Genomic DNA, 27,727 nt, shown 5'->3' with positions numbered 1-27,727 from the left:
AAACTTATACACCTGTAATTCAGAAAAGGAATAATTTGAAGCGAACACTTTTATTTTCTTCGGTTGCGAACTGCAGTGCAAGTATATTTCGCAAAACGCGGCTCGGCCGGAACAGTCTCGGGCACTTCCGGAGCGCTACATCCGGCATGGAGGCCGTCAGCTGCTGTCACGTCGTGCGCGGACCGTACTGCAGCATGCTGTGCGGCGTCGCGGCGAGGTAGTTTTCGGCCGACGGGCCGGGCTTGGATACTCGATCGGGCTCCCACAGGATACCTGCCGGCGGAGGGGAATCGCCACTTCACCATGTCCGGCCTGATCGGATACCAGGGATACCATACGCGCGAAGCGATTCGCGTGAAGGCAAAGGTCAGTCTGATTCACCCCGTGTACAATGTGGTTTCTGTTCCGAGAAAAAAGCTGCCGTCTGCGCCGAACAGCTGTTTCGATGCGCGATTCGCGGCGAAAGTCGGTTCTACAACGGCCTTTGTAAACAGCGTTGAACGGGTAGACGTCGTTTGAATGACCCGTACTCGCGTTCGGCGACGGGTAATACGTCCGGGTTTGTAGGGAGCCCTTATCTTGCCTGTTTCGTAATCACGATCGGTGTTCTAACGCCGCGTTCAAACACTCGTCGGGAGAGCGACCTCGTTTCCAAACAGGACGCGGGGGCGCTTTCGGGCCGTGCGTAGCCCTAGCTAAGGGATCACGACCCAGCGTTGTGTTATCGATTGCTGTCGTAGTAGATGCCCTTTTCCTGCCTTCCGCGCGAGCGAAGCGCGCGCAATTAAAAAGCAGCGATTTTTCACGATTGAAGGTACGGCGCCTGAAATTCTAGCTCTGCGCAGCGCCATCACAAAATCGGACACATTTCTCGTTTGTTGATGATCTGAAAACTACTTAATCATTTAATTGGTTGGTAAGAGAGTGGAATTATTCGTCGCCCGTCGTGAGCGGATGACCTACATTGCGCTCAGACGAATCAATGCACGGTTTGACCACGCATTGATTTGAACAAGACAGCAAGGACTGACGGAGCCGGGTGAAATTCCTTTTCCCGGAATCGAGTCTGCTTTTATGTTTGAAGCAACATTTACGCTGCCACGCGTCGACATGGAATCCAGCCGTTCATTCATTCTCAATGATGCGCAATTGCATTCTTTTTCAGCGTCAATGGTTTATTTCCGCGTACACGTGCAATTTTGTGTCTCTGGACGTAAGGCACCGGACGCTATCAGAGCATCGTTGCGAAACCGCGGATGAAGTGTTCTGCGCGATGCTTTGGCGACGTGTCTGTCGTAGTTCGCCCGGAAGTACTTCCGCATTGCCCTTGTGCGGAAGTTCTTCAGTATGTAGTATTCTGTATACTTGAGAGCGTCTGACGGATGCCTACAATTCCACCCTTGAATTCGCTGGCGTACTAATTTTATAAATTCTGCTATAATGGCACAAGGGATGGCTATCACTATCTGTCTACCCGCACTGTTTTTAGAAACCTGTCACTACAAAATAGTCCGTTCTTTTTAGGTTGGCATAAAATACAAATAATCATCAACCAAAGTAAAAAAAAAATCAGAGGATAAAAAAAAAAAAAAAACGACCTATACACCGTAGCACAATTGGCTGTCACTACAGCATTTTATTGCAGAGCACTCAAATTTTACCACCAAGCCGCCAATCACGTGTGCGTTGAAGGTTTTGCAGGAACAACTCGCCATCATCGTGTGCCAAACAGCACTACTTTCCCATATCATGGGCCCTGATTTGGGCTCAGTGGCATAGAATGAATCGCACCTTAACAGTGCCTGAATTCTTTTTTTTACATTTATAGCAGCACAAAGCATTATGCCATGAAACTGCAGGAGTATAGTGAAAAACTTAGATTGTGCTTACAAAATACTTGGCAAAAATCTAGTGTAGTGTCCTCTAGTCTAGTGTCTAAGTCATCTAGTCTAGTGTCATCTACCTACAAGAAACTGAAACTCTAAACAAAGGACCTTCCGAAATTGATGTTTGGTATTGAGGAGAGAGACAGCACTCCTCTGGGATTGTAGTTACCGTTACGCAGAAAGCTGGTGTGTCAGCCTTTCCGGCTGCCACCCCTGAAGTAGTTGCTGTCCAGGCAATGGATTTCAGTAGGCTAATAACATTCTTCTCATTGGACATTCCTTCCAAGTCCTGCTCAAAATTAGGGCGCTTAATAGACGAGCTCCTGGGAGCCGTAGGCAACCTTAATGCACTACAGGCATCTGAACACAACAAGATTCCTGGGTCACAAACAGCGCAGGAACGAGACGATAGGAAGATCACACAAACACGGGACTCCTGGATCGAAAGATTCCTATACTCAATTACAACTCAAGAACGGCACCACCTCATGTAGGGTATCACACCGCCAAAGCGCCGGACCCGTGACGTCAGTGTGTGTGCGTTTTGAAAGGGGTTTGCTATGAATGCGTGATATCGTCTGCCTTGTCTCACGCAGTTTGTTTGTCATCACTGGAGTCGTTTATAAGCATATTAAGTCCAAAAAATCACGGGAACGGCTCACGCCATGTTCAAAATATTCCCAGTAACGCCCTACAGTAACGCACGGAGAAACATCCGGCTACGGTGATAAGGCACAGCGGCAACTTCCGGTGCCGTTCTTAAGTTGTCACCGAGTATAGTGTTGCCCGAAGTTACAGGGCAACCCACATGTATTCACACATTTAGCGACTGGCTTTTCCTATCCCCCCCCCCCGCCTTTTTTTTTTGGCTGGGAGGTCAGCAGCTGCCTTTATGCAAGTGACCACTTTCCAGTAGTCCTGTCATAATTATCATCATCACCATCATCATACTCAGGTGAACTGCAGGACGAAGGCCTCTCCCGTTGACCTCCAACCGCTTCCAACACTTCCAACACGTACTAAGCTCCTTAGGCCTGAAATAAGACAAAAAAGCAGGGAGGGCAAGACACACACCACTCGTCGCTTGGAAGTGCAACAGTTGCAACTCTGAAAGACGACGCAAAGCACTTCGAACGCGTATCGGGCCCCTTGTGCTACACAAACACATTCGCGCAGTGCAAAGAGTTCACTGAGCGAAAGTCGGTGAGTGGCCACAAGCGTTCATGGCTCTGATAACTGTTATCGCCCTCTCCAAGAGCTGACAGTTTCCTTGAGCTCGCATAAGGCTTCAGCACAAGGATATACCCAAACAATGGTAGCACAGCACCTACATGCAAACACCCTCGAAGCTATTCCCTGCTTCTCCAATACAATATGATAAGCAGCATGGTTCTCCATGGCTTAGAAGGAGGCAATGAAAAGGGGACGATTATCGTGTTAATAGTCAAACAAGAAAAAAACCGCCTCCTCCCTTACAACTTATCGACCGATTACCCCAGCCAGTTGCCTGTACAAGCTACTGGAAAGAAATGATGGGTAGGAGACTGGTGTACCTCAGAGAATGAAGTGGCATCCTGTTCAGTTGCCAAGCAGGCTTCCAGTGAGGTCGATCGACAACTGACCAGCCCCGGAATCGCCTGAAAGGTGCCTTTATTCTTGAGTAGTACCGTGTATCGATATTTGTGACGTAGAAAGGGCATAGGACACTACTTGGTGGCGTGGTATCTTGTGTGACCCCAAATCCTGCACTGCGTCTGGAAACATTCTAAACGTGCTTGAAAGCTGCTTGTCGAAAAGGTGATGGTCAGGGCTGTACTGAAACGGCGTGCCCCAGGGTGCAGCGTTCAGCCGCGTTCTTTTTATTATTAAGACGAACATACTTTGGGCATTGTTACGCAAAATTTCTTACTCTGTATTGTAGATTATGTCCAAATTATTTTTAGTCTTGTTACGCGTGAATGGAAGATACGAGGTGAGAACGAACTGTTGAAGTGTGCAGAATAAAATGGACGTAAAATAAATTTTGAAAGCAGTTTATGCATTTTATTTTTGAGGCAGCACGGCATCCAACTTAAAATGGGGTACCCATACGTGTGAAAAGAGAACAAGTTCTTATTGGTTCGTCTAAATCAAAAACCAAAATTTATGCCATGACAAAAGAACTTAAAATGCAATGCATAAAAAAAATGAGCATACTCGCATAGAACAAATAAAACATGCCTTTTGAGGTTTGTGAATAGTTTAGCAAGATCATGTTTGGACTACTGCATAAAAAAAAATCGCTTAAAAATTTTATACCCAGTGCTTGATTGACTGATTGTGCGGTTTAACGTGCCGATTGCAACGGAGGCGATGAGGTGCGCCGTAGTGGAGGGCTCCGGATTAATTTCGACCACCTGGGGATCTTTAACGTGCGTCAAAATCTCGAACACACGGGAGTTTTTGCTTTTCGCCTCCACCAGAAAAGCGGCCGCCGCGGCCGGTAATCGAACCCGCAACCTCCTGCTCAGAAGCGCGATGCCTTAGCCACTGAGCCACCACGGCGGGTTGTACCCAGTGCTGCTTCACTAAGGGCTGTGCATTGTGTTGGGTGCATTCCAGATAAGCTGATTTGTAGATTGTGATGAGTAGAACTTGAAAAATGAACGCGCATGTACAGGCACAATGCATTCACCAGGTCCATCAAATTTGTTCACTGAAGCTAGGCTTGCGAATAGTGCATTGAATGCGTTTTGGACTTGCGTTATGGGGGACCCAGGTTCAAATCCCTGACCCACGTAATTTTCTTTTCTTTGCTTTTATTTTGTCCGTGCAGTGGGCCTTTTTTCATACCACATTTAGAGACTAGAATTTGGTAATTCAGCTCTATTATAGCCACGAAAGATGTTTTCTTTTTCAACCAAAAAAGGCAAGAAATATTCGAAATCTTTGAAATTTTGTGCTACAGGGACGCACTATGGGCAGCGCTAAGAGAAGAGAGGCCAGCACTAAAACATATTTATCAGCGTGTTAGCTGCATTAGTGTTCAAGCGATACAATCAAATGGAACGAGAGGCCGCAGTATTACCAAGCGACATTTGAGAGCTACTGCAGATATGCGCCGCAACAATGTTAGACCTCTGAGCTTTCTTTCACTCTGTCTGCACTGACACTTGAGGGAAATGTGTGTATTGAGTTGCATCCTGTGTACCTTGCACTGGCAGTATTAGAAAAAAAGCACCACTTATACACTGGAAGATATGGTAAGCAACATCAATGGAAAGTGTGAATCTTTGAAAGTGTGAACAGTCTCCAATAGCAAGCACAAAATGTGCAGTTGGTGCATCTGAATTGTCGCTGCACGACTTACTCAGCAAATGGGTAGTGTCGAGATGGCAGGTTGCTGCATAGAGTGCGCAGTTTAGAGGGAAATCAGTGTAAAGAACATGAAGGCAAGAAGAAAGGGGCAACATGTCGTACACGATGTTCATTTCCCCTCTCATCTTGTTTAGGTTTTCTGCGAGACGATTTCCTAAAAAAAAAAAGAAGAAAGCCTTGCTCACCTCATATTTCCAAAAAATGTCTTAACTTCCAGACATTCTGAAGACTACACTGTTTCTTGTTTTATTTGAAAGGAGTTGATTTTGGCAACTCACTGACGTCCATTTCATTTTTCTGTGGCGTTCCAGTCACGGGTTCATGCAGAGTAGATGTGGAAATCTGAGACACAGCTGGTCCAATTGTCATCACTCCATTATCATCACAAAAGTTGGATTTTGCTGAAACTTTACAGCAGAGGTGACGTAACAGAGGAGGTACTGGACACAAAGTAATCAACGAGTTCATGCCGTGCCACCAATCAAGTGGCAGCACTGAATAGAACCAGAGCCATCAATATAATTTCAAATTCATTTTTACAGGCGGTAGCTTTTGTTGGCATTCACTGATCGCACAAATGAGTCCCTCCAATGTCGTAAGTTCGGTGCGAGAAAGCTGCTGCCTAGCTAACGCACCTTCATCTGTTTTGTGTTATAATCGAGCCTAATAGATTGAAGCTTGTGTTAATACGTTTTTGTTTGTAATGGTGCTGGGCCAATCTGTCGAATGAACCAAACCGATTAATTTGTATTTGTGGTCCCATTAAAAGAAATAATGAAGTTCTAGTAGAAGGGTTTTTGAGTCGCGTTTTCGCAGTGTGAGTGTTGAATTGGCCCAACTTCAGTGCTGTTTGGCTTGTCATCCAGTAACAGCTCAGACCAGGGAAAGGCATCAATGATGTATTAGATACCTAAATTTCATTGTTTGAATTTAGTCTATGGAACTACACGATTGGCACACATCGGTTAGTATACCTTGTTAGTATACCTTGCTTTTTAGGTTCTAAGCAGGCCCACTCTGCACTCTGTTCTTAGCAAAGGGAAAGTTTTCGAATAGTGGGCATTATGATGTCAATGTGATTCGTATATAATGACCCAAGCATTCCAAGCATTATAGATTTTAGGGCTGTGCGAATACTAGTGACTTTTGGTTTCGAAGCGATTACAAAGTGAATAATGATTTTGTTCAACTAGTTAGAAATTGAAGCAAATGTATATATGAAATGAAGTAGCAAATAATTAGCAATTTACAGTAACAAAACAGAAGCCTTCAATTTTTCATGCATGCGTCAGTAACTGTAGTCTGTTGAGAATGAAAGTCTCAGTTAAAATGGTTTGCAAAATTTTTTATGGCATAAAACAAGCATACAAGAGTTAACCTGCTAATTTTATTATTATTGATGATATATTTTTATTTGGGGGCAACATTCATGATGTGACCTGAACCAAGTGTTTCAGTATTAGTATAATGGGTGTACACGTTCTCACAAGCTGGGATTAACGCAATTCTTTTGTGAAAAAAAAAAAGTAAACCGCTGTATCTTGTGCGTTAATGTCGTCAGTTCTAGGAAGGAAACTCTTGAGTGCGGGGCAGCTGAAGGATTGAAAAATTAACCCGATTTTTAAACCCTCATCTGCCTGTCTTCGTTGCGTGATGGTGCCATCCCCACTTTGTAATTGTTTACGGTTCACAGCCTGGTACCAACAATGTGGAAATTTTATTTAAAAAAAACACTCGAGCTGTGGATGTCCCCACACACGCGCAAGAATCTCAATAATCGGTTCGGGAAGGGCATGTCATGCCTAATATAAACGCGTGGAAAGAGTTGGGACCAAAATTGGTCCGACTGAGTGCCTGGTAACAAACGAGCAGAGTGCCCAAATTCAGAAGTGCTGCAACGTCAACACCTTCGTGTCAAGAAAGCTTAACTCGGTGTATAAAGGCGCCGAACCTAGATAAGTTTGTCGTTTCGGTAATGTCCCATAGAGGAAAAAAAAAATTGCATTACAGGTTAAAAAAAAAAAAGAAAAAAAAAAACGAGGTAACGTTTACTCCTCAACTTCAGCAAACGGGAGACTAGGAGGCTGTGTCGGCACACAGCTAGGCCTCCTTATCCAGACGGTGCTGACCTGGGCAGCTTGGACAGGATGGCGTTATCAGGATGCGAAAAGAAGCACGCGAGCAGGGTTGGCCCGAAGCCATGGAAGAGTGGCGCCCCGAAAGCATCTTCGCCGCGCGTCACCGGAGCTGTGCGGGAAAGCCGTTCGCTGAGGGCGGAGGACGTCGGTGCATGTTTTGGAATTTCGAAAGACTTCAAAAACTTATTCGTAATATTGCGTTATTCGCTTCAATGTTCGACAGTTCTGAACATTCAGGAACCCTTCGTAGATTATATAAAAAAGGTGTTGTAGAATCGAGAAAATACGGTATATATTTACATGCGCGCCATGCAGCATTAGTAATTTTAAAGCTGAGAATTAGGCTTTGGGGTGCTTGTTTTATTGGACATTGTGGGCAGCTGACTAACTGATGAAATCAAGTTGGAAAAGGCTTCTTTTCTTTTCTTGACAAAATAGGGAAGGGGGGGGGGGGGCGGCGTGCGGGGTGCAGCGATCATTGTTTGAACAACTACGTATGTAGGACATTTGAGAATGATGCTTTCTGCCAGCATGAAATGGGAGGAATCATTTGTGGAAAGAAAATCAGGGTTCCTTGAAAACCGAATGTATGCGAGCATACAATGTGATGACAGGTGTACTAATTGGCACGCCTATCATCACATTGTACACTCGGTTTGTTTGTTTATTAATAAGCAGGTAACCAACCGAACTCACACAATGCTTTTGAATATGGCCCTCAGGCTACTGAGAAGTGGACGATACAGCATTGTGGTGACGAGGGGTGATTTTGCTTTGCTGGATCAGAAATCATTATCCTGCCACTATAGATGGCAGTAGGCAAGACAAAGGACGAAGCGGACACAGACGGGTCCCCTTCGTTCTTTGTCTTGCCTACTGCGCTCTACGGTGTTTAGATGGAGTACCAACTAGCTCGTACCCATACGTTGTTAAACTGCAGATGGAGTGGTGCGGTGCTTCATTGTTAACTGCAGTACTTGTCGATCAGTGCCTCTCAAAAGAAGCTAAACCACGTTTCCGTCTTTCTTTCCGTCTCGGCATGTCTGGGGAGTGGGATGACTGCCTCCACTGCATTGTTTGGGTGTGGCCTTTACTGTGCCCATTTTAGGGAAAAAAGTTGTCCTGATGGCTGTGATGACGCATTGTGGCTCCTGTATGTGGGGAGAAATTCTTCTCAGAAGCACAGCTGCATTGTATTCTAAAATAATGTCAAGAAGCATAGATGCCAGCGCACAAATTAAGTGGAATTCGTAACTTGCGCTGACGTGCGACTTCCTGGCTGTGTTCACTGCTCTGTTATATGTAGCCGCTAGGCCTTAGGCAGAGGCCATATTTAGCGCAATAAAGTTTCCGCAGTGGCACTTGGAAATGCGCTGCATGCATGAGTCACATGCGCAAGTTGGCACAGAAATGCAGAGGCCAGCAACTATTGCAATGTCTGCCCACTCCCCACCAGGCTTGCGTGATTAATACTCCTGCTGCACTAGCGCCCGAATGTCACTTGAACCAAACCTCATTTGACTCAAATGCCAAGTTGTGCTGCTACACTAGCTTTTGAAATGCCATTCGGCTCAGATGACATTCGAGCCAATTGAGCACCGAGAGAGACATTTGGGATTTCAAATGCCATTTCCAGCGCTCTCAGACGCAGCGTCTTCGATCGGCAATAAAAAATACAATACTTCCGTACGTAAAACAAACAAAATATTTTTGTTTGTGCAACTTTGCTCACTGTTCATTTACTTAAAATATGAAATCAACATATTTAATTTACATACTCTCAAAACCAGTGGGTCAGTTGCAAAAAAAAAACTACGCAAACAGCCACATTAGAGTCAAAACTGGTTACTCTTCTAATATTTGATATCATTTTACTGCCTTAGGCTGCTCCTAAATTTGATTGTTGTATTATTGTACAAAAACGGAACGGGGCGACAACAGCGCCACTACAGCACGGCGAGCAACTGTGAAAGTTTCCAAATGCCATCAAAATTGTAGTGTAGCACGGCGGATTCTCAATGGCATTCGAAGCACCCCATTAGAGTCAAACGACGTCTGGTTCAAATGACCATCGGACCTAGTGTAGCCGGGGTATGTCAGTGGCCTTACTGCATTTCTCTTGGTTTCCAACTCTAAACCTCCCCGGGACTATCTGTCGCTTGATTCCCCGTGCTTCTCACCTCCGAGTGCTTGCTTGATGTTTTCTAAATTGCCTTTGTTTGGTTTTTTGGTTTTGCATCAATTCATAATTGGTCCCATTTTCTCACTCAGCCTGTCCGGTCATTCAAATTACCACTCCATTGTCTCCTGCAAGCTCCTTTCTTTCGTGGCACCAAGTGTGTCTTGTTTTTATCAGTCTTCTTTCGTTACCTTTCCTTTTACGTGAACAGCTTATGGACTAATTCTTTCTGCTCTCCGTCCAAATTATCGAACCACCTTCACATAGATGCCTCGAAGCTGCTTCCCTTTTACTTTGAAATTTCAGAACTAATAATGTAGACTGCCGTGTTATATAACCCGTCCCACTGACCGGTCTTTCTTTGTTGTTGACTGTAATTCTTGCCGAGTCAGTTCCATGTTTTCAGTGCTGTTTATTTATTTACTTATTTACCGAATAGTGCCAGCCTGAGTGCCAGGCCTTAGACACGAGTGGGAATGCAAGTTTCCGTTAGCAAGGACGCGATAGTTGACTGGATGCATATTTAAGAACACAACACAGAAAGAGAAAAGAAAAACACGAAACACATTCACAATATTTTTCCAAGAACAAAAGTTTTGCTCTCTGTCACCCTTCTCCCACAAGCTCAATTCATTCTTTTACTTTCTGGTTAGCTTGGTTCTTACAACAGATTATAGTTACGCCTCTCATGTGCCTGCAGCGCAAAGTCTGCCTCACTGGCTTTCTTGTGGCCAACCATCTTTAAACATTATACACTCTCCTACACTGAGTCATTATTCTTAGTGTAATTCAAGCCCATAAGCTTCTGGGCACATCAGGTTCTCTGCGACATTTTCTCCCATCCTGACTCTGGCCAATTCTATTGACCTCTAGTAGCTTGATCCCTCGTATGCTTGTCAGTGTCCCTGTTCCGTACGTTGGCACCATTACCGTAACAGAGAATGGTCTGTGGGCACAGAGCACAGGGGAGAAATAATGGTGGTGAGAGCAAAGAGGGAGGGATCCGGAGTGACGTGCAACCAAGGGAGGAGGAGGAAAGGGGCTAGGGGAGAATACTGTAAAACTTTTTTGCGCAGCTCTTAAACATGTTTCTTGCCTTCAGTGGTGTCAGCATTAAGGTATGCAGTGAATGCATCCAGGGATACCATGATTGGAAACAGCACTGCATAAGTGGAGGCCTGTCCATCTGCAGCAGCTGAGAGATTGTGCCAGAGCGCTTCGTAGCACTGGATACGTGCACGTCTCTCCTCGAAGCCTTCGCCTCAATTTATTTCAAAATCAAAACATGTGAACAGCTGTGCTGAAATTTTGCACTAGGGGCTATTGTACCCACCTGGGATTTTTTTTTCTGTAGCTTTTGCTTTCTCTTTCATTTGACTGCACCATTTTAGTTTCTTTTTCTTCAATGACACGTACCCAGGGTGCAACAGAGGAGCATTGCCCCGAACAGTAGCACATGTCTGGCTCATCTTGTGTCGCTGTGTGGTCAGCTATATGTACACCCAAGAGCAGAAGTTTACGGACCACGAAAGCAGCAATTTTGAGTTATTTCTCGGCCGCATGGCAGCTCGGAGTACTATGTGCGATAGTTTTCATTAGTTCAGTACTTATACGTCATCTCGCATGCATTCGGCAGTTTGTCGGGCTGCTGTAGGAAAAGAAATAACCTAAAATTTCCATTTCCCCGGTCCGTAAACTTTTGATTGTGGCTATACCTAGTAGTATGTCTGCGCGATGGAGTAAAGGTGTTATCAAAGAGTGGGTTCATAGTCAGAAGAAGACAAACAGTGGGATGGTCAGATACACCTGGCAAAATTTCCACTTCGTAAGGTTAAATGATTAAGCTGTCACTGAACTAAAACATGTTTACTTACAAATATACATAAGATCTCAAGACCATGGTAAAAATTAAAGCCGTTTCACTCTACGTGAAAGCTGTCAGAAGTGCAGCGCAGTGATTCGCCATTTTGGGCTGTGGCGTCGTTATCTGCTCACTGCTACCACCCCTCACACAGCTTCTCCCCTCTCTTGATGAATGGAGCGAAGGTTAGTCCAGTGCAATTCAAATTTCCCGCCTTCACAGTGCTTGCGCGCCCCATGCGTGGGACAGTGGGAGTTCTGTTCATCTTGTGCTTGCTTTCATGTCGCATGTGCCGGCGCCTTACTATGCAGTTTGGAACGCGTCGTTTTTGGTGGCCACTTTTTTCACTTACTATTGTAAGAACCAACGCAACGGGCGTTCCTAACTAAATGGACGCGGAAGCTCCTGGTCATATGCACACATCTTGCCTCAAATGTACCTGCAGTTTTCTTTGCACTAAACAATGGGGAGATGTATTATGACAAGCGCTAGTGGTTCACGAGTTTCGAATGGTTATGAACATATAAACCACTTGGTTTTCGAAGCCTCTGTGTCTGTTACGCTGCAACGCTGTGGGGCCCTACTTGGTTCTGTTATCTCGCTGCGCCACTTGATTTTGGCAGTCGCTTGACATTGCGACAGCAAACGAGCTGCGACGACAAGATGGCCCCTAAAGTGCTCGGAACTTGAAACACACATCGCCTAATAAGAAGCTGTTGAGTCATGTCTGCATTCCCCCCCTTATAAATTACTCCAATCTACACTTGGTATGTCAAGATCCCCAGCAACAATTGCATTTTTGTGTGTCAAAGAAAGCTTCATTGTGTATTGTCCTCAACACGATTCTAAGAAAGCTGCCTGGTAAACAGTTTCTATAACAATCTCTAAAACGTCCGCATAAATCTCCAATGTCGGTGGTGGGTGCAAGGAGTTGTTGACTTTTGACATTTTTAACGTGACATCACTACAGACATGCAGTGATGGAGTACTCCTCTTCAGACTCATCGACAAGCTTAGTGCTTAAGCTGCCTGCTGCCTGAGCTCTGTTACATTCGTCTTCTTTCCTGCAATTCTCGACAAGGATCAGCTCTAATTTCTCATCAGGGGTAGGAACCAGATTAATTTCAATATCGTAACCTTCCTCAACAATGACTAGTCAGACAGGAGCCTGGGAGCACTAGAAGACTGGGACAGCATTCTCTAAATGATGCGTAACAATTTTTTTCACCAACCTAGACGGGAAAGAAAAGAAGAGTTTCAGCAGTTTGATCCTTTCGGTGAAACCTAGCCCTTAGCCGCTTTTGTGACAACTCAGCTGTGAGAAAGCCGCCCCCATTGGCTGATGACGTGAACCCGAGTGCAGGCTGCGCAGTAGCGCAGCTGTTGCAATTTTGCAACGCAGTCAGAAATGCCGCACGTAACTTCACTGCACTGACAGAGTGGGAAAAATAATCAGTCTGGTGGCATGACGCAGATTCCACCTCGACAGCAGCGGTACGTATGTGAAAAGCAGAAATGGGCCCGTTAGTGGTCTGATCATCCTCATGCCATGATACTCAGTTGTGTGCGCAATAGAAAAAAAGCCTCTCAGCATGGAGAGGCTTTGCTGTCACTGGCTCATCAGCCAGACAGCAAAGAGCATGTGTGCTACAATGCCACTAGCTTACCAGTAATTTAACAAGGTACATGCATTGTTTGTACCAATTAAATGTGGAGGCATTCGAGCCAAACTCAAACTCGTGAAAAATCTTCACAAAGGAAGCAAGAGCCTCAGTCACGTATTTCGTGGAGCAGAAATTTCTATTTACTGTTGAGAGAAGTGGCATTAACGAGATGTTAGCTGTATGAGAAATCACTCGAAGGTTGCATTTTAAGTTTGGGACTTCACAATTGTTTTTTGTGTGCCTTCGCAAAAGGCAAACATGGTGAATAATTGAGTCAGAAAGATTTGTTCTAGAATGAAAGCGAAATTTGCGCAGCATTTATTAACATTGCATAATGTCATATTTCTGTTTTCTTTTCTTTTTTTTTAAAGCAGTGTCTGATACGGCTAAGGTTCCTATCTGTCATGTGCAGATCTGTCATTGCAGCTAAGCAAGCTCAGCGCAAATGTGCAGAAAACGTCTGCGACTTGAGTTTTATCACAGCTTTTCCAAAAAACCTTTATATGACATTTGGCCACTAGGGCCTGTACTGTCATTACTCCCAGTTTTATTTACTTGTCACAATTAGTTCGCAGGCAAGTTGTAAGCATTACAAAATTCCCATCTGCCGTTGCTACACGGCCATTTATAGGAGGAGCATGATTGCAGAACACTGCTGCAACTTCTCCACAAACAAGTGTACGAAAATTGGCTCTCAGACGACTCTGTCGTTACAGCGAGTTTCATGTTTGTCATAGGTAGGCTTTTCACAGTCAAGTTGCGAAGGTTGTGGAATTCCCGTTGGCTGTCAAAAACATGGCCTTCTACGGGAGGGAAACAGACAGATCCATGTTCGTTGGCTGGAACAGAACACTAGCCCTTCAAAGTTTTATTCAGTAATCAGAAAGCCATAGCCAGAATACCAGTACCAAGTGATGAAAGAAAAATACGTGTACGTCTAACCACCCTTCCGCCTTCACAGGGTGGAGTGGTTTCCAATTTTATTTAGTATACACAGAATTTCCTATATATTGTTACGTCCGGGATTGGTTTATTTATAGAATAGTGTTGGTTCTGAAGACTTAAAGGAGCCATGAAGAGAAAACACAAGTTTGGTTCATTCAAAAGATTGTCTCGTTAGAATCATACTGACACCACTTTTAACATAAACTTCGCTCAAATAAGCTACATAATTAGGAAAAAAGGGAATGGTCAAGCGACCCACCAGTTCATTTTCCACAACAGAACCTACGATGTCACATGAGCTAAGCTCTGCGATTGGCGGAGGCTGGCAGAAGCAGACGCAAATTAGGTAGAACTTACAAACTAGACGAACGAGCGATGTGCGCTTAAATTTAGGGCACATTCTTTACAAAGCAATAAGAATGATGGGACAAACAGTGGAAGTTACGAAAGCACATGTAAACATAGAAGTACTGATGCGTTCTGCTGTTCGTACTGCGCACAGCATGCTTGGTTTCGCTGCACAGCACTACGAAGCTTGGGGTTGTCTCAGACTACACTGGCCGATTGACGCAAGCAACGGTGTCTTACGTGACCCCATTTGTCGAGCGAGCACTGTTTCAGGGAACGAATATTTTCTCCCAGAACAAAAACAAGCCAGGTTTAAATGAGGGCAAAAACAAACCAAACGCTTGCCATGGTATGGTGGCACCATCCAGGTTACGGAACGTAAAGAAACGCGGGAACAAACCAACACCGCTGTACAGGGTGGAGACAACCTTTGAACAGTCCCGTGCCGCCGCAATTGGGCCAACGGGCTCAGCGCGTTATTCTTTTCGTTTCCCACGAGACCTAGCAACGCGAAACAGACAATATGATTCAAACTTCTTCAGTAAACCGCGTTGCGGCGATAATTTTAGCGCGGTTTTGACACAATGACTTGCTTCGGCGGCGAGCGAGCAACCGAACATGGCGGCGCCAGCGTTACGTTTCTCTACCCTGTACGGCAAATGCGTGAATGAAGGTACTCTAGGCTGCAGAGCGGTCGGTTTCAGTGATGTCACTTGGGACCACGAAAACGCACGATTGAGCGGGAAAATCAAAATTTTAACCTAAATTGTTTAATTTCTCAGTGAATAAAGCATCGTTTGTATCCGGACAAGCGCTGGGGGCACTATAAAACACGGAATCTTTCGAATAAAACCAACTTGCATTTTCTCTTCATGGCTCCTTTAAGGGAAAGCTGGAGCGCCGATTGCCAAAACACGGAGAGGTCGAAGCTTCTTTCTCGAACGGCTCCGTTCTTCTTCTTCTTCAGCTTAGTCAAGAGGGCTGGAGTTGTCAAGTTAGCCGAGCTGTATTTCACTTACGTGACAGTATACATGTATTTTTAATCAAAGAGCGATGAAAGTGAGGGAGGAGGAAAAGGGTTGAACAGAGTGTGCCCACTTCATTCTTCCAATCAAAGGGTGCAAGTGTAGGAAAATTTGCCTCTCAAATGCCTACCATTGTTGGTTGTCATTGCGAGAAGCACACTGCCATTTCTATTGTTATTCTGCCTTTGTCTCGCAACGTTTTGTGCTGCTTCTTGCGTTTCCTTTTTGTGGACGTTTTACGTTGCTACCAATGCCAAATTGACTGCATATTTGTGATGTCACTCTAACGTAGGCTCACCGCTCACAAACTCAGGCAAAGGTGTCAATAAGGCTAAAGTGAACTAGAATATTGGGCAGTTATGCTTTTAATCTCGGTGTGCTGTTGCCATGGCTGTCGGTGTGTGTGTATGGCCACCATATATCAACACTGTGGCGTTCATTGTATCGCTCGACAATTCACAGGCGGTTCGCCAGTTACGGTGAACTAGGAGCTGCTCATTGTAAGCGTGTTTTCTTGTTTGCGTTTGCTCTGCAGCCTTACACTGCAAAGCTGTCAACCTCTCATCGCTCAGTATTTCTCTCGAGTTTTCGCAAGCAGAAAGGAGGTGAAAGGGCAGAGAATGATCAAGACAGCAAAAAAAAAAAAAAAAAGAATATTCCAGGTTATCTCTACTAATGTGAAACCTGGGGAGGGGCAAAGCCTTTAGTGTACAAGTGTATTATTGGTGCCTTGGCGTTTTCGCCAAAGGATATGAAACCATTGGGAGGGTAGAGGTATACAGCTTTGCTGTAAAAGTCTCTTGTCTCTGAAGCACGAAGCTGTCTAGCGCGAGGCATAAACTAGTGTCGCGGTGTTTTTTTTTTATGTGCGTTACGTTCTAGTGCGAGGCGTAAATGTGTTTCTCGGTGTTTTAGTACCGTGACTACATGAGATGACGATTACGATGACAGGAGACGCCAACAGCCACAGCCCCTAAGGGGCTTCGACCGTACTAAACACAATGACACAGCCACTCACGCAATGCCTCTCCATTGGTCATGTGGCAGAAAACCACGTGAGCACATCTGACGAAATCTTCGAAGGCTATGCCACAAAGCCGTGGATGGCCAGCCACTGATCACATTGACATCCGGCTACCAGTGGCCACCAGGAATATGAATAGGTGGACCGTTGTCAGGTCTCCCGAGGGTCAGTGTGCTTACGATGTCATAGAGAACAGTGCAGGCAGTGTAATCAACAGCGTCGCGTCGCAAACACGGACCAAAGTTGTGTGGAAGAAGCGGAACGTAATCAGCAAGCATGGGCTGACGACGAATCGTCTCACGTTTTAGGAGCCGAGCAAAAGCATTGTAATTTGAGCGCACAAAAAACGAGGACACCAAAAAAACACTCAAGTTACAGTCATGAATTGTCACCAACTAGCCAGCGTTTCAGTGTTATTGTAAGCAGCGTGCGAAGCAACAGGTTGACCTGCACTGCAAAGTGGACAATGCTGCAAAGATATGCAGGTATCAAAGTGCGGAGATACAAAGCCCTGATAGAAACAACACAAAGTTCAAGCTCCAATTCACAGACAATAAATTTGAACAAACGTACAAAATATGTGATAACTTGTGGTATGCAAGCGATTTGTCCAATACGGCAAGTGTGAAAGGCACACAAAAGAAAGTGGTGGCATTGTAAGTCCTGCAGGCCGTGTTTTCAGACAATGATGACGAAAACATTCCCATGTGCGGTGTGTGCAGAGACAGCCTTCTTGGAGAGAAAATCCTACTCATTCCGAGACGCTTGGTTACATGCACGCCAAGAAATTGGCTCCCCTGTTGAAGCTCAATGCTGTCGAAGAGCAGCTCATCATGCTGAGACTTCTGATAAACATTCCCCATCACGCACAGTTGGCAACGTTAAAATGTTAGGGCGCGTTGCAGTGAATGGCTAAATCGCAGTGCAGACATCAACCACAGGGCTAGTCCTGTTGCGATTCAGACAAAATAAAACTCTCCCGGGCAGAGTTCGTTAGGTCACTTGATTTTATTGTTTGGTATGGCACACCCAGTAGCTTAGGGGGTAGTAATTCACTTCTATAGGGTGGGATGACTACTCATTTTTCATAGTTGAGCTGCCCCCCCCCCTTTTTTTTTTCTTTTCGTCCGTAGGTTGACAAAAGCCGCTTCCCTCCTCCTCACTTCAGAACACCCTCTTTCTTTGGCCACCTGTTCACCTCTGGCGCTTCGTATTCTGATAAGAGACCATGTATTATTTAGGGTTGTTCGTTTTCGGGTAGAATCCGATTTTCCCCAATTTTTGCCCGATTTCCCCCTGAATGAACTTTTCAAAAGCAGCGATCTGCACAATCGTGCATTGACGGCATGCCATTCTCAGCCAGCACTTGCTGGAAGCAAGCCCCACAAACACAGCTTTCGAACTCATTGAGCATTTACGTGACTCTACCGCTGGCCACCCCAGGCTGTCAAAATGCTGCACTGACACTGTTGTGCGTAGCTATTGGAAGCTGCGACGTCGAGGGAACTTTCTCCTGGCTGAGATACGTTCAACGATACGTTCAACGGACTGGGCTCGAATGGAGGCAGTCATGTGGCGCATGGAAAGTAGGAGGTGTAAACAATCGCTGAGCAGCTCTTCGTAGTAAATAAAATGTTTGATTTATTAGAAGTTACCAACGCTTTTTACTGTTATCATTACTGATTCATTTCAAAACTAACGCTAAATCTAGGAGAGTATTTGCTGCGAAACCCTGATTGTCACTTGAAACAAACACCACTTTTAACTCATTGAAGTTAGGAAGTTCGTGATACCTTCTGATAAAGTCAGTGCATTACTTAGAACATCTTGAGATTTAACCTGAAAAAACTTAAATTTTAGAATGGCCTCACAAAAAAAAAAAAAACAGATTTGCCCCCGATTTTTAGTTTGAAAAACGGCCCCCTATATTTACCCCCCCCTTCCTGATTTTAAAAATATATAAACCCCGAAAATGTACAACCCTATGTGTGGTGCCCCTAAATGTCTTCTCAGCAAGGCATTCGTGTTTAGAAGCGAAGCCAACTTGAAATAGTTCTAAAGCTTGGTCTGTAAGCTGCATGCTTTCCCACTATGCGTGTTGCGTAGTGAAGCCTACTCACAAACTCGCTGAATGCTCCGCTGTTGTGACAGTGTGGTTTGAGCGAAAGTTTGTGGCCAACCAACAACCCGCAAGCAGCTCTGCTGGTCATGCACCTTCACAAGGTGGAATGGCAGGAAATGTTTTTTTCCAGGCAGTTTCGATGACTTACAAGGCAAAAATTCTAGATTCAGCCCAACTGTAAATGCGTAGATGTCAGCTGAACAGCTATAATACATGTGTGTGTACAACCGGGTACGTGTACAGGGAACATCCAACCAAGGTGGCCTTGTTCAGCATTCCCAAAGGCGTTGGCTTTTGGGAACAGCAGAAAAAAAAAGACGCGTTGATCTGGCAAGGATGTCGATGAAGTGTGCCCTGTTTGCTAGCTGCATATTGAAGTAAATTTTATCATTCATGATTGTGTGCACATTTTGCTCAAGTTAGAGAGGTGCGAATTTCTCGTGTTAGCTACGTGTTCAAGAACATCATCCTAACTGCAATATCTTCCCAAGGAGAGATCGCAGGAAAGGAAGCTGAGGAAGACAAAAACATCCAGCTGTTGAATAAGATTGGAGGCTCTAGGCAGATTGGGTAATGTGGGGAGATTGATTGTTTGGGAGAGAGGATCTTTTGAAGGAATTCTCCTAGACAATTTAGCTTCAGTTAGTTGTGCCAGCATAGGTTGTCCTTGATGGTGACCGTCGAGCAGGTTGCAAGACCGTTTTGTCGGGACAATTTAGCTATGAGGCTGAGTGTATCACTGTAATGAAGACTGAAAAGTGTGTTGGGATCCTTGCTGGCATGAAGGAAGTTCAATATCGAGATAGCGTGGCCAGTGCAAGGTAGGATACTGGAGATCTGCTAGGGCCGGGTGTAGGCAGGAGGAAAAATGAAAGACTTGGGGTTTTGCCTCGGGGGGCATCATGTCAGTCGTCTACTCTGCCATCTCAGCATCTCGCAGGTTGTTCCGCTATTTTGATGCTGTCAGGGCACAATAACTCTTGCTTACTCATTTTTTGTTTATTTTTCTAATTCTAAGGGAAGTAGCCCATTTTGCTTGCTAGTTTCTTCCTCACTTTTTTTTATGGAAACAAACCAATTTACAAACTCTGGTGAAGGATTGGAGGGATTTTAGAAGCCAGGTGAGGGGTTTCAGCTTGCTAGAGAGGGCTTATGGACCAACGTGCACAGCTTTATTTATTTATTTACTCTCAGGGCACACACGCATTACAGAGAGGAGCAGGGGGTCAAACACTGCACATGCATACTGTACAGGCATGAATTTTGCTGAGGCTATCAAGCATGCTGTCCAGATATTTGCCTCATGTATTGTTTAATTGTTATTTGTTTCACACTGACACATTTGTGTACTGTATACTGTTCGAAAATAACCCCCCTACAATAATGCCCTACGAGCGCTGTAGGTACCTCTAATAAATAAATAAATGCAGGCAATGCAGAGGGAGTTTTACATATCTGAAACATATGTACAAATATTTGAAATACACATAGCAATTGGAAAGGAAAGAATTGGAATGTTCATATAATTTTTTTTTCACAAAGAAGCAACACAGCAGGATTGATATAAAACCACAAAACATACCCAAACCAGGAAAAGAAAATTCAGGTATTATGGCCAGTAATAGCCACCTTGAAATTGACTGGATCGACTATGGAGGCAATGCAGGTGGGGAAGTTGTTCCAGTCAGAGGTAGTTTTAGGAATGAACGAGTTGAAATGGCACTTTGTCCAGCTGCTGGTTACGCCAACCTTGAACTGATGGTCATTCCTTGTCGAATGAGATGTGGAAGGAAAAAGCAGCGAATCCCTAAGCGTGGAATTGGTGTGATATAGTATGGAAAAGGCAAAGCCGTGATATTTTCCTGCGAACAGGGAAATCAACTATGGTCAGGGTAGATTTCATGGAACTGACTTGGCCGTACGGAAACAAAAAAAGATAATATGAAGTGTGCGCAGTGATTCTGGATAGCTTCAGTATCAAGAAGTAGCGAGGTGTGTGCTGGAGCTTAGGCCAAGCTAGTGTTTTATATAAAATGAGCTTTACATCTGTTGAAGCGAAAGCAAAATTTTGCCGTAAAAAAAAAGCATGCGATTTATATTATTTGTTACGTGTTCAATGTGCGTTTGCCGAGAAAGGTTTTCCGAAAAATTGACAGCAAGATATTTGTAACATGACACTTTGGCGAGGGGGATGTGGTTGAGTATGTATCTAAGTCCACACTGTAGCATTATGTTTCTGACGAGTTACTCCCATTACTTTTCATTTAGTATTTGTATTCAGGTTCATTAACCATGTATTGCACCACATATAATAAATCTTATCTAGATCAGACTATCACAGTTTGGTCAGCAGGATCAAATTTATCATATATAACACAGCTGGCTGCAAAAAACCTGATAGTTCATGATATTGTGTTCAGCAAGTCGTTAACATAAATTAAGAATAATACGGGTCTTAAGACAAAACCTTGTGGTACACCAGGGGTACAGAACACTGTAGAAATTAAGTCAGTAGCAGCTACATACCGTGTATGGTTAGTTAAAAAGCACTCCAACCATTTTCCCCACTTGTCGACGGTGTTCCCCTCTTGTCGGAAGATTTCGGAACTTATGTGCTAAACGTGTCTCGCCAACCTCCATAAAGAGTTCCTGATGTGCTGGAGATAGTTATGGTTGCATTGCATAAAGAAATTGGCTGCCTTGTTCATGTTGTAACACAGTCTGCATACATTACATTGTTGTGAGGCTTCACTTTTATATGTTAAAGTGGGGGACAGTACACTAGGTGCAGAAAAGAAGGCCACAGTAGAAACCTAGACTGATACGTTGATGAAAAACTTTGTTACTGTGTTCAGGTGGGTAGCCTCAAAAAAGTGCAAATAGCTGCATGTGTTAAGTGGGATTGATTTCAAATATTGGAACAGTACTTTCAGGGTACATCGTGTAGCCAAACAACAGTTTCAGGCATATAGGTATAAAAACTGACGTCAATGTTAGAACAGCCAATTGTGCAGTCTAACCAACATTCAGGTGAAAACCAGTAGTTCTTGTGCACACTCTTTTTGTGCCCGGTTGGCACTATTCAGTATAACACATTTCAGGATACAGTGCAAGCATCTGATCAGTCGAAACATGCCCCTCTTTTGGGACAGCAAGATTCCTTCAAAAACTACGACAGAATTCCTCTTAGACCTTGCGCTTTAACATTTTCCCATAAAGTGCGGCTGTACAGCCGGCCACTATTTAAAGAACATCGCTGAAGCGTTGACTGGCGGGTGGGTCAGTGCCTTTGTGGTGCAAAGTGGCGAAATAGGGGGGGAGTAGGCGCATGTGCATATTTATCACAGCGGTGCAAGCATCGTATACTAGGCTGTACCTTCAAGCCCAACACATACCCTTCCGCTGTTAATCAACCAGCTTCGGTCATAGCACCTATTTCGCATGTGCCTTGTACACTTTTTTTTTGTACACTCTCGCATTAAGCAATAAAAAGTAAAGAGAAAGGTTGCTTATTCTTGTGTGCGTGTCTCCACATGAGCAGATAGCGAAAACGAAAGAAAGGGAGGCAAACTACCAATTCTAGGAATAAACTTTTGTGCGCATTGCTTCTGTCACTATCAGGCAATCAAATCAGTGCAGCCAGTTGACTGTTATTGCTGCAATGGCACCGACATGGTCGCAACTGCTCACTGATTAAGAATGAAGGCGCAGAAAGGCTGGGTGATGGCGAGCGTGTCGGCTGCGAAAGAAACCACTGAGAAAGGTACCAAGGGTCGTGGAGTGTCAAAGAAGAGGAAAGGTGGCCTTACGTTTTCTTAATTTACAAATGTCTCTCTTCACTTCAGATGCACCTGGTTCCTCGGGTCGCTCCAAGATGTGCATGAACATTGCCACCAATTGCAATTTGTGCCTTCTCGTGGAGCTCTGAATAACATTCCGGCGTGTTTCTCAGTGTTTACAATTGTTTCTCACCATTATACCAAACACCGCAACATAAAACGTCAAACAGCTGGCGATTACTAGCAAGCATCATGACTCCCAGAGAAGATTCTGCGTGATTTTTTTTTCTGCCTTTGGCATTGTGCTTTGGTAGTTTGTCATGGGCTTACAGCACAACTAGACGAGCTGTTCTCAGTTCCCAGGGATACGTTTGCTGTCACGCCCGACATCTTAAACTCTCGCTCAGTTTGGCCATCAGTGCGGGGTACTTGGCGCGTTGCCTTCAGCGCGGCGAGCGCGAGGGTAACGACAGCAAGTAGAGTAACTCCGCGCAGTGCTGAGCATCCTTTCCATGCCAAACACCTACTCGAGCAACTATGGCGCGCACTTTAACCACCCAATACTAACCATAGCTTGGACGACCAGACCTCATCCAGCTTTATCGCGAGAGCAGGCCGTGCGGTTGCGGCAAGCACAGACAAACACACCCGTGACGCCAGCGCGCACACCCCGCTCCTCCTCCAAACTGTGTACACTACGGCGGACATGAGAACGGGCTGCCTAGCATCGTTACCTCGTGACCTCCGCCCCAAGTGAGCTGCGGCTCCCGCCCCGCTCACTTTCTGCGTGCATTTGAAACGTGTGACCTCGTTAACGTAGCACATTGAGGGTTTCAAGGTGCGAGAAAATGAAGTTGCTTCGCTTACTCAATCGGCGATGTCTCCCCTGCGCGTCGAGAACCGCCAAGTCAACCCGAGCGCGATGGCAGTTTCCATGATAAGCCAACAGCAACTCGATAAGCGCGGCGGACGACACAGGGAGAGAGGAGAATGCGGCCCTGCCGCTTGACGTCACGCACGCTCTCTCCGTGGCTGCGAGGAGGTGGGAGCGACACACAGCAGCAGCGGTGCCGATTCCTCAGAGCAGCAGCGCAGAACTATGGTCCCTAGAAATATGTTTCTAGGGACCATAGCAGAACACTGAGATAACGCAAAGTGGCACGCACGTATAGGCCTCCTGCGCTGGAGTTTTGGCGACATGCAGCGCCCCTAGCGGCCGATGCCTCTGGGTAGTACAAAAGCAGACGACCCTCGCCGCCCTCCATGTGTTTTCAATTGCAAGCCAGAGTGAAAGTTGGTTGTGGCGCTTTGTAGCGTGTTTAAACGACTGCATACTGTATGAAATAGCCCTTACAGTAGCTGCAGAGGCTAGACAAAATAATATCCGCTAAAAGAAGCCGATTTGTCGGCTTTCTTTTGAGCGAGCTGTCGCGGTGGTCGCGGCGTGGGACAGTATCGCCAGGTCGGGTGGTTTAACTGTTTGACGACAATTACAGTTTTTTTCTTCTTGCGTGCGGTCGACAAAGGAAAGTTCACGAGTAGCATAAACACGGAATGCTGCTCATCTTACATCCTGAGGTAACTGCAAAAGGTTGCTTCATCGGGAGCATGCAAGCGAACGCAAGAATTGCGCAGCCGACTCTGCTGACACTGCTGGCCTGGCACCGCCTTTGAAACGAGTGGAAACTTTGCTTCGTATTTTCGCAAACTAAATGATTCTTGCGTAACGTTTTACGACGCACGATTTACGAACGGCAGGGTACATGTATACTAGCGAGTACGTGGGGTACCAATTAAATAAACTAATTAAGCGCTATTAAAGGACGCAAAGCACGCACCAAATCACACGCCCGCTGCCTGCAGAGATGAGTACTTCTATATTTATTTATATACGATCATCACTGACTGTGTTGGTTTTCTAGTGCAGAGGTCGTCGAATCTGAACGCCGACACGCCAGTTTTGACTTCAAATGGAGTCACACTGCGACGAAAGCGACGTGAATTCTGTCGCTTTGTCGCGCGACGGCAAGAATTGCCATTCGCCAAAAACGGACGTCACGCTACAAAGCGACGGAATGCCCGTCGCTTTCGCTCGCTTTCGTCGCTAGTGTGAACGGGCCTTTATACAGCGAGACAAGAACAGAGAATTGGCGTACTCCTGTTGAATTGCCCCCCCCCCCCTCTCATCTTCACGACGTTTATAGACATATCTATAAACGTTGCATCTTCACTCTTTGCCAGATTATTGTCAAATATTATTACAAATTCGCTGAATTTTTTTCTCTTTGCATTCAAACATTCAAAGCACCCCTCCTCCTCCTCACCTCCCCCCCCCCCCCCCCCCCCCCCGATTTGCCGTCCAGCCCTCCGCCGTGTCGGCTGCATGGAACTCGGCCGTTGCTGACCCTCATTCTAGGCTATTAAGTGCGAACTGGGAATGTATGCTGCAAGAGCGTAATTAAGTAAAGTGAGAGCAAACAAGGAAAGCGAGCGGCCTCTTAGTTCGTTTCGGAATCGCAAAACAGATTTCACGCTTCTGACGGTCGCAGCATTTTGACACTGAGACACGCAACAAAACAGCAAGCTAACGCTGCACCATGTATTCGTAACGGCGACGCAAACGAGCACTGTTAAAATGAAAGTGCACGCATAGTGTGCAGGTACGCAAAAGAGCGGCGCACCGCAGCAGGCGAGCCTGCGGTCCGCCGGACTCGCTGGCTTTTTAAAGCGCGATCATAGCCGATTGCGTCACTCTTCTTTTTTGATCGGCTGTTTTTGACAAGTCTTTGTCACCTAGAGTATTAGTTTAAACTAGAAATTTTACTTAAAATTTCCCTTCGTACGACCATCGATCGGTGAACCTGCGAGTAGCAGACGCCGTCACGGTCCCGGCACTTTCGTCGGCGCTGTAAACGTGTTTAGCGCTGCAAAGCTTTTTCCCCTAATGCCAAGTTGATCGCTGAAATAGATCGGACGCGTCGGGGATGAGCTGGTGACCACGTCGCAAAATAATCGGGAGCGTCGAGCTCATTTTGTTTCTGTCAACACGGGATCCTATGGGACCCGCGCAGCTTTGTACTACCCGGAAGTACTGCCCGGAAGCCGCTTGCGCAGCGCCCCCTGGGCAGCGCAGGAGGCCTATACCAGACAATGCAGCAACCTGGCAAGCAGTTAGTTGTTGGCAGCAGGCATTGCCATTGGAGCTGTCGTTGCTAAACACCCTCATGATCACGTGACTGGTCATACGTTGTCTTTGCAAAACCCAACACTGCTTTTGCATAGGAAAATTCGAGAACCGCTGGAAATTCACCGCGGGATTTCTCTTGAACTGCAAAGATTTGTCTCGCAGCCGCCGCATGTCTGCCATTGCAGGCGGGGGTGAACCGTTCTTGCGCAAATTTATTCCACCGGCGGGCCTCCTTTTTAAGCTTACCGATATTTATCTTCACTTCAAGTCAAAGGCACGTATTTTCGTTTCTTCTTTCTCCGCCGATGTGCGGTGGAAGTGGGAGGCTACAGTGGAGCGATTAAAGTAGGCGTAACTCGGTTCTGAAATTGAGTCTTTTGGGTGGTCAGGGCGGAAGCCGTATTTCCGAACAGTCGTGCCGATCGACTTATCGATGGGACATATGTCTTACCTTTTGGAGGAATGTGTCTGCCGCTGTACGCACGGGCACCATCACGTCGTCCACCCGATCACTCAGCCCGCGTGCAGTCGCCGCCGTTGTCCCGATCCACCCGCAGTGCCGTTTTCTGTTTTCGCTGGCCGCAGAACGCACGCAGCGATGACCGCCGATCCGCACGATAACGTCGAACGGTGTCGGATGTGCTGCGCGACACATTGCGTTGCGAGCGTGCCGCTGTTGCCGCATGCCGACGACGGTGACTTCCTCCAGTTCGACGAGTCTTATCACCCCAGAGCCGCCGAACAGTCGCATAAGCCACGGGAATCAATTTTGTCTCCTGCATGAGGGTGGCGGCTGAAGCCAGCCCCGACCGATTCCGTCACAAGCGTAAACAAAGCACTTCTCGTGTGGGTTTTACATGCAAAACGCGCGCTTCGTGCGTAGGCCAATCGCCCCCAGTATCTGATTGGCCTGTCTCCTGCGTGAGCGGCAATACGCGCGATAAGCGAAGAGAGGGGAGAGATAAACGATGCGCACTGCGTGACCCGGCGTGCGTGTCGCGCGTGTACGGCTGGTGAGAATTGCCACTCCGGCCTGTATTGGCGGTGAGCGCGAACACAGGCGGCGCTGCGAAACGCGCCTCCGTGACGTCAGCTTAGGGATTCTCGCATTTGTCGTCTGCTTCACTCAGGATCGCTCTCCCTGCTGTTTCTTTGCGCTCGGTCAACGTCTGATGCTTGTCCGCACCAGAATTGGCGTGTGGGTAACGTTTTATCATAATAATAGGCTTAAAATCGCATACACTAGCTCATGGTGTCAATTAAAGATAGTTTTGGATACCGCTACGGGAGAAACATTGCCGGCGCCACCCCATTCCTTGCGAAGCCGGTCCTGTGCGGAGCGCGAAGAGTCGGAGCTAGGCGTCAGCTTCTCATGTAAGCATTCGAACAAAAGGAACAGTCAGCTGCTAATAACCGACAACAGCGAAAATGGAAGACCAAAACAAATTCTAGGCCTTCAGGGCTGTCGGATTTGGCAGAAGGCATCACGATTCCCGGTAATCATATGTAAGGTAAAACAGTTTTTGCAACCTTGCCGAACGCTCGAACGCGTTTTGTCACATCACTTTACGTTGGCAAGGCATGAAAGTTTGCCGACATGCACTATAGACTGCAAAAACTGTAGGTTGAGTTCCAAATAACCCAGTGTGTATATACGCGCGTGCTGATTCTATACCAGGCATCTAACCAGCATGGAGGTCTATTGAGCAAAACGAGTCACGTCTTCGTTAAATTTATAGTAACACATATATGTTTGTTAAGACCTGGAGGGATATTTCGGAACATTTTGCACAGCCATATCTTCCCGATATTCGGATATGCGTTATAGGAAAACTGCACTCAAGAGGAGGAGGAGGAGTAGTAAGGGGAGGAGGGGAAAACTTTGTTCAACAATTAAATTGATCTGGTTAGTGTGGGCCGGGTCCTCAGTCCAGGCCAAGAGAGTAAAAGTAATTTTCTTCAAATCATAGAACGCCATCCCGAGTAGAATAGGATTTGTTCTTCGCGCCTGGAAGGGTTGAAAAGCAATAAAGAGCTACATGGAATTCTTCTTCGGTTTCGAGTCTTGTAATATATGCAGGTATACTATTTATTACGTTAGTTAGCTATTATATCACGCCTTCAACACCGTAATCATGTCATCATTGTTCGAGTTGAGAGTCAGTTCGTTATGATAACGATATAATTACGATAGGAATTCGGAGCACAAAAG

General features: G+C 45.8%; 1 protein-coding gene and 1 long non-coding RNA gene across 3 annotated transcripts in view; one reads left to right on the top strand and one right to left on the bottom strand.

Annotated features, from left to right (window-relative positions):
- Positions 1 to 33: 33 nt before the first annotated feature.
- LOC144158333 (uncharacterized) lies at positions 34 to 26,457 on the bottom strand. Of its 2 annotated transcripts, XR_013320019.1 has the most exons (4): positions 25,967 to 26,457; positions 23,196 to 23,360; positions 2,838 to 2,920; positions 34 to 273 (listed from the first exon to the last, which is right to left on the bottom strand). It is a non-coding gene; the product is annotated as an uncharacterized LOC144158333 (long non-coding RNA). The 2 variants fall into 2 exon arrangements; XR_013320020.1 differs by lacking the exon at positions 23,196 to 23,360 and having other exon boundaries at positions 25,967 to 26,440.
- The window catches only part of LOC144158332 (TBC1 domain family member 25), a 128,427-nt gene continuing 100,932 nt past the window's right edge, over positions 233 to 27,727 (top strand). The window contains exon 1 of the mRNA XM_077689154.1: positions 233 to 366. Within this exon, the coding sequence (XP_077545280.1) occupies positions 304 to 366 (63 nt within the window). The 5' untranslated portion in view covers positions 233 to 303. The remainder of the gene's footprint in view (positions 367 to 27,727) is intronic.

This window comes from Haemaphysalis longicornis, unplaced genomic scaffold, assembly GCF_048455015.1.
Source record: "Haemaphysalis longicornis isolate Haplotype H1 unplaced genomic scaffold, Haemaphysalis longicornis Haplotype H1 scaffold_10, whole genome shotgun sequence".
Lineage (NCBI taxonomy): Eukaryota > Metazoa > Arthropoda > Arachnida > Ixodida > Ixodidae > Haemaphysalis > Haemaphysalis longicornis.
The sequence above is the reverse complement of the archived record's forward strand: the minus strand, read 5'-3'. Positions and strand labels throughout refer to the sequence as shown.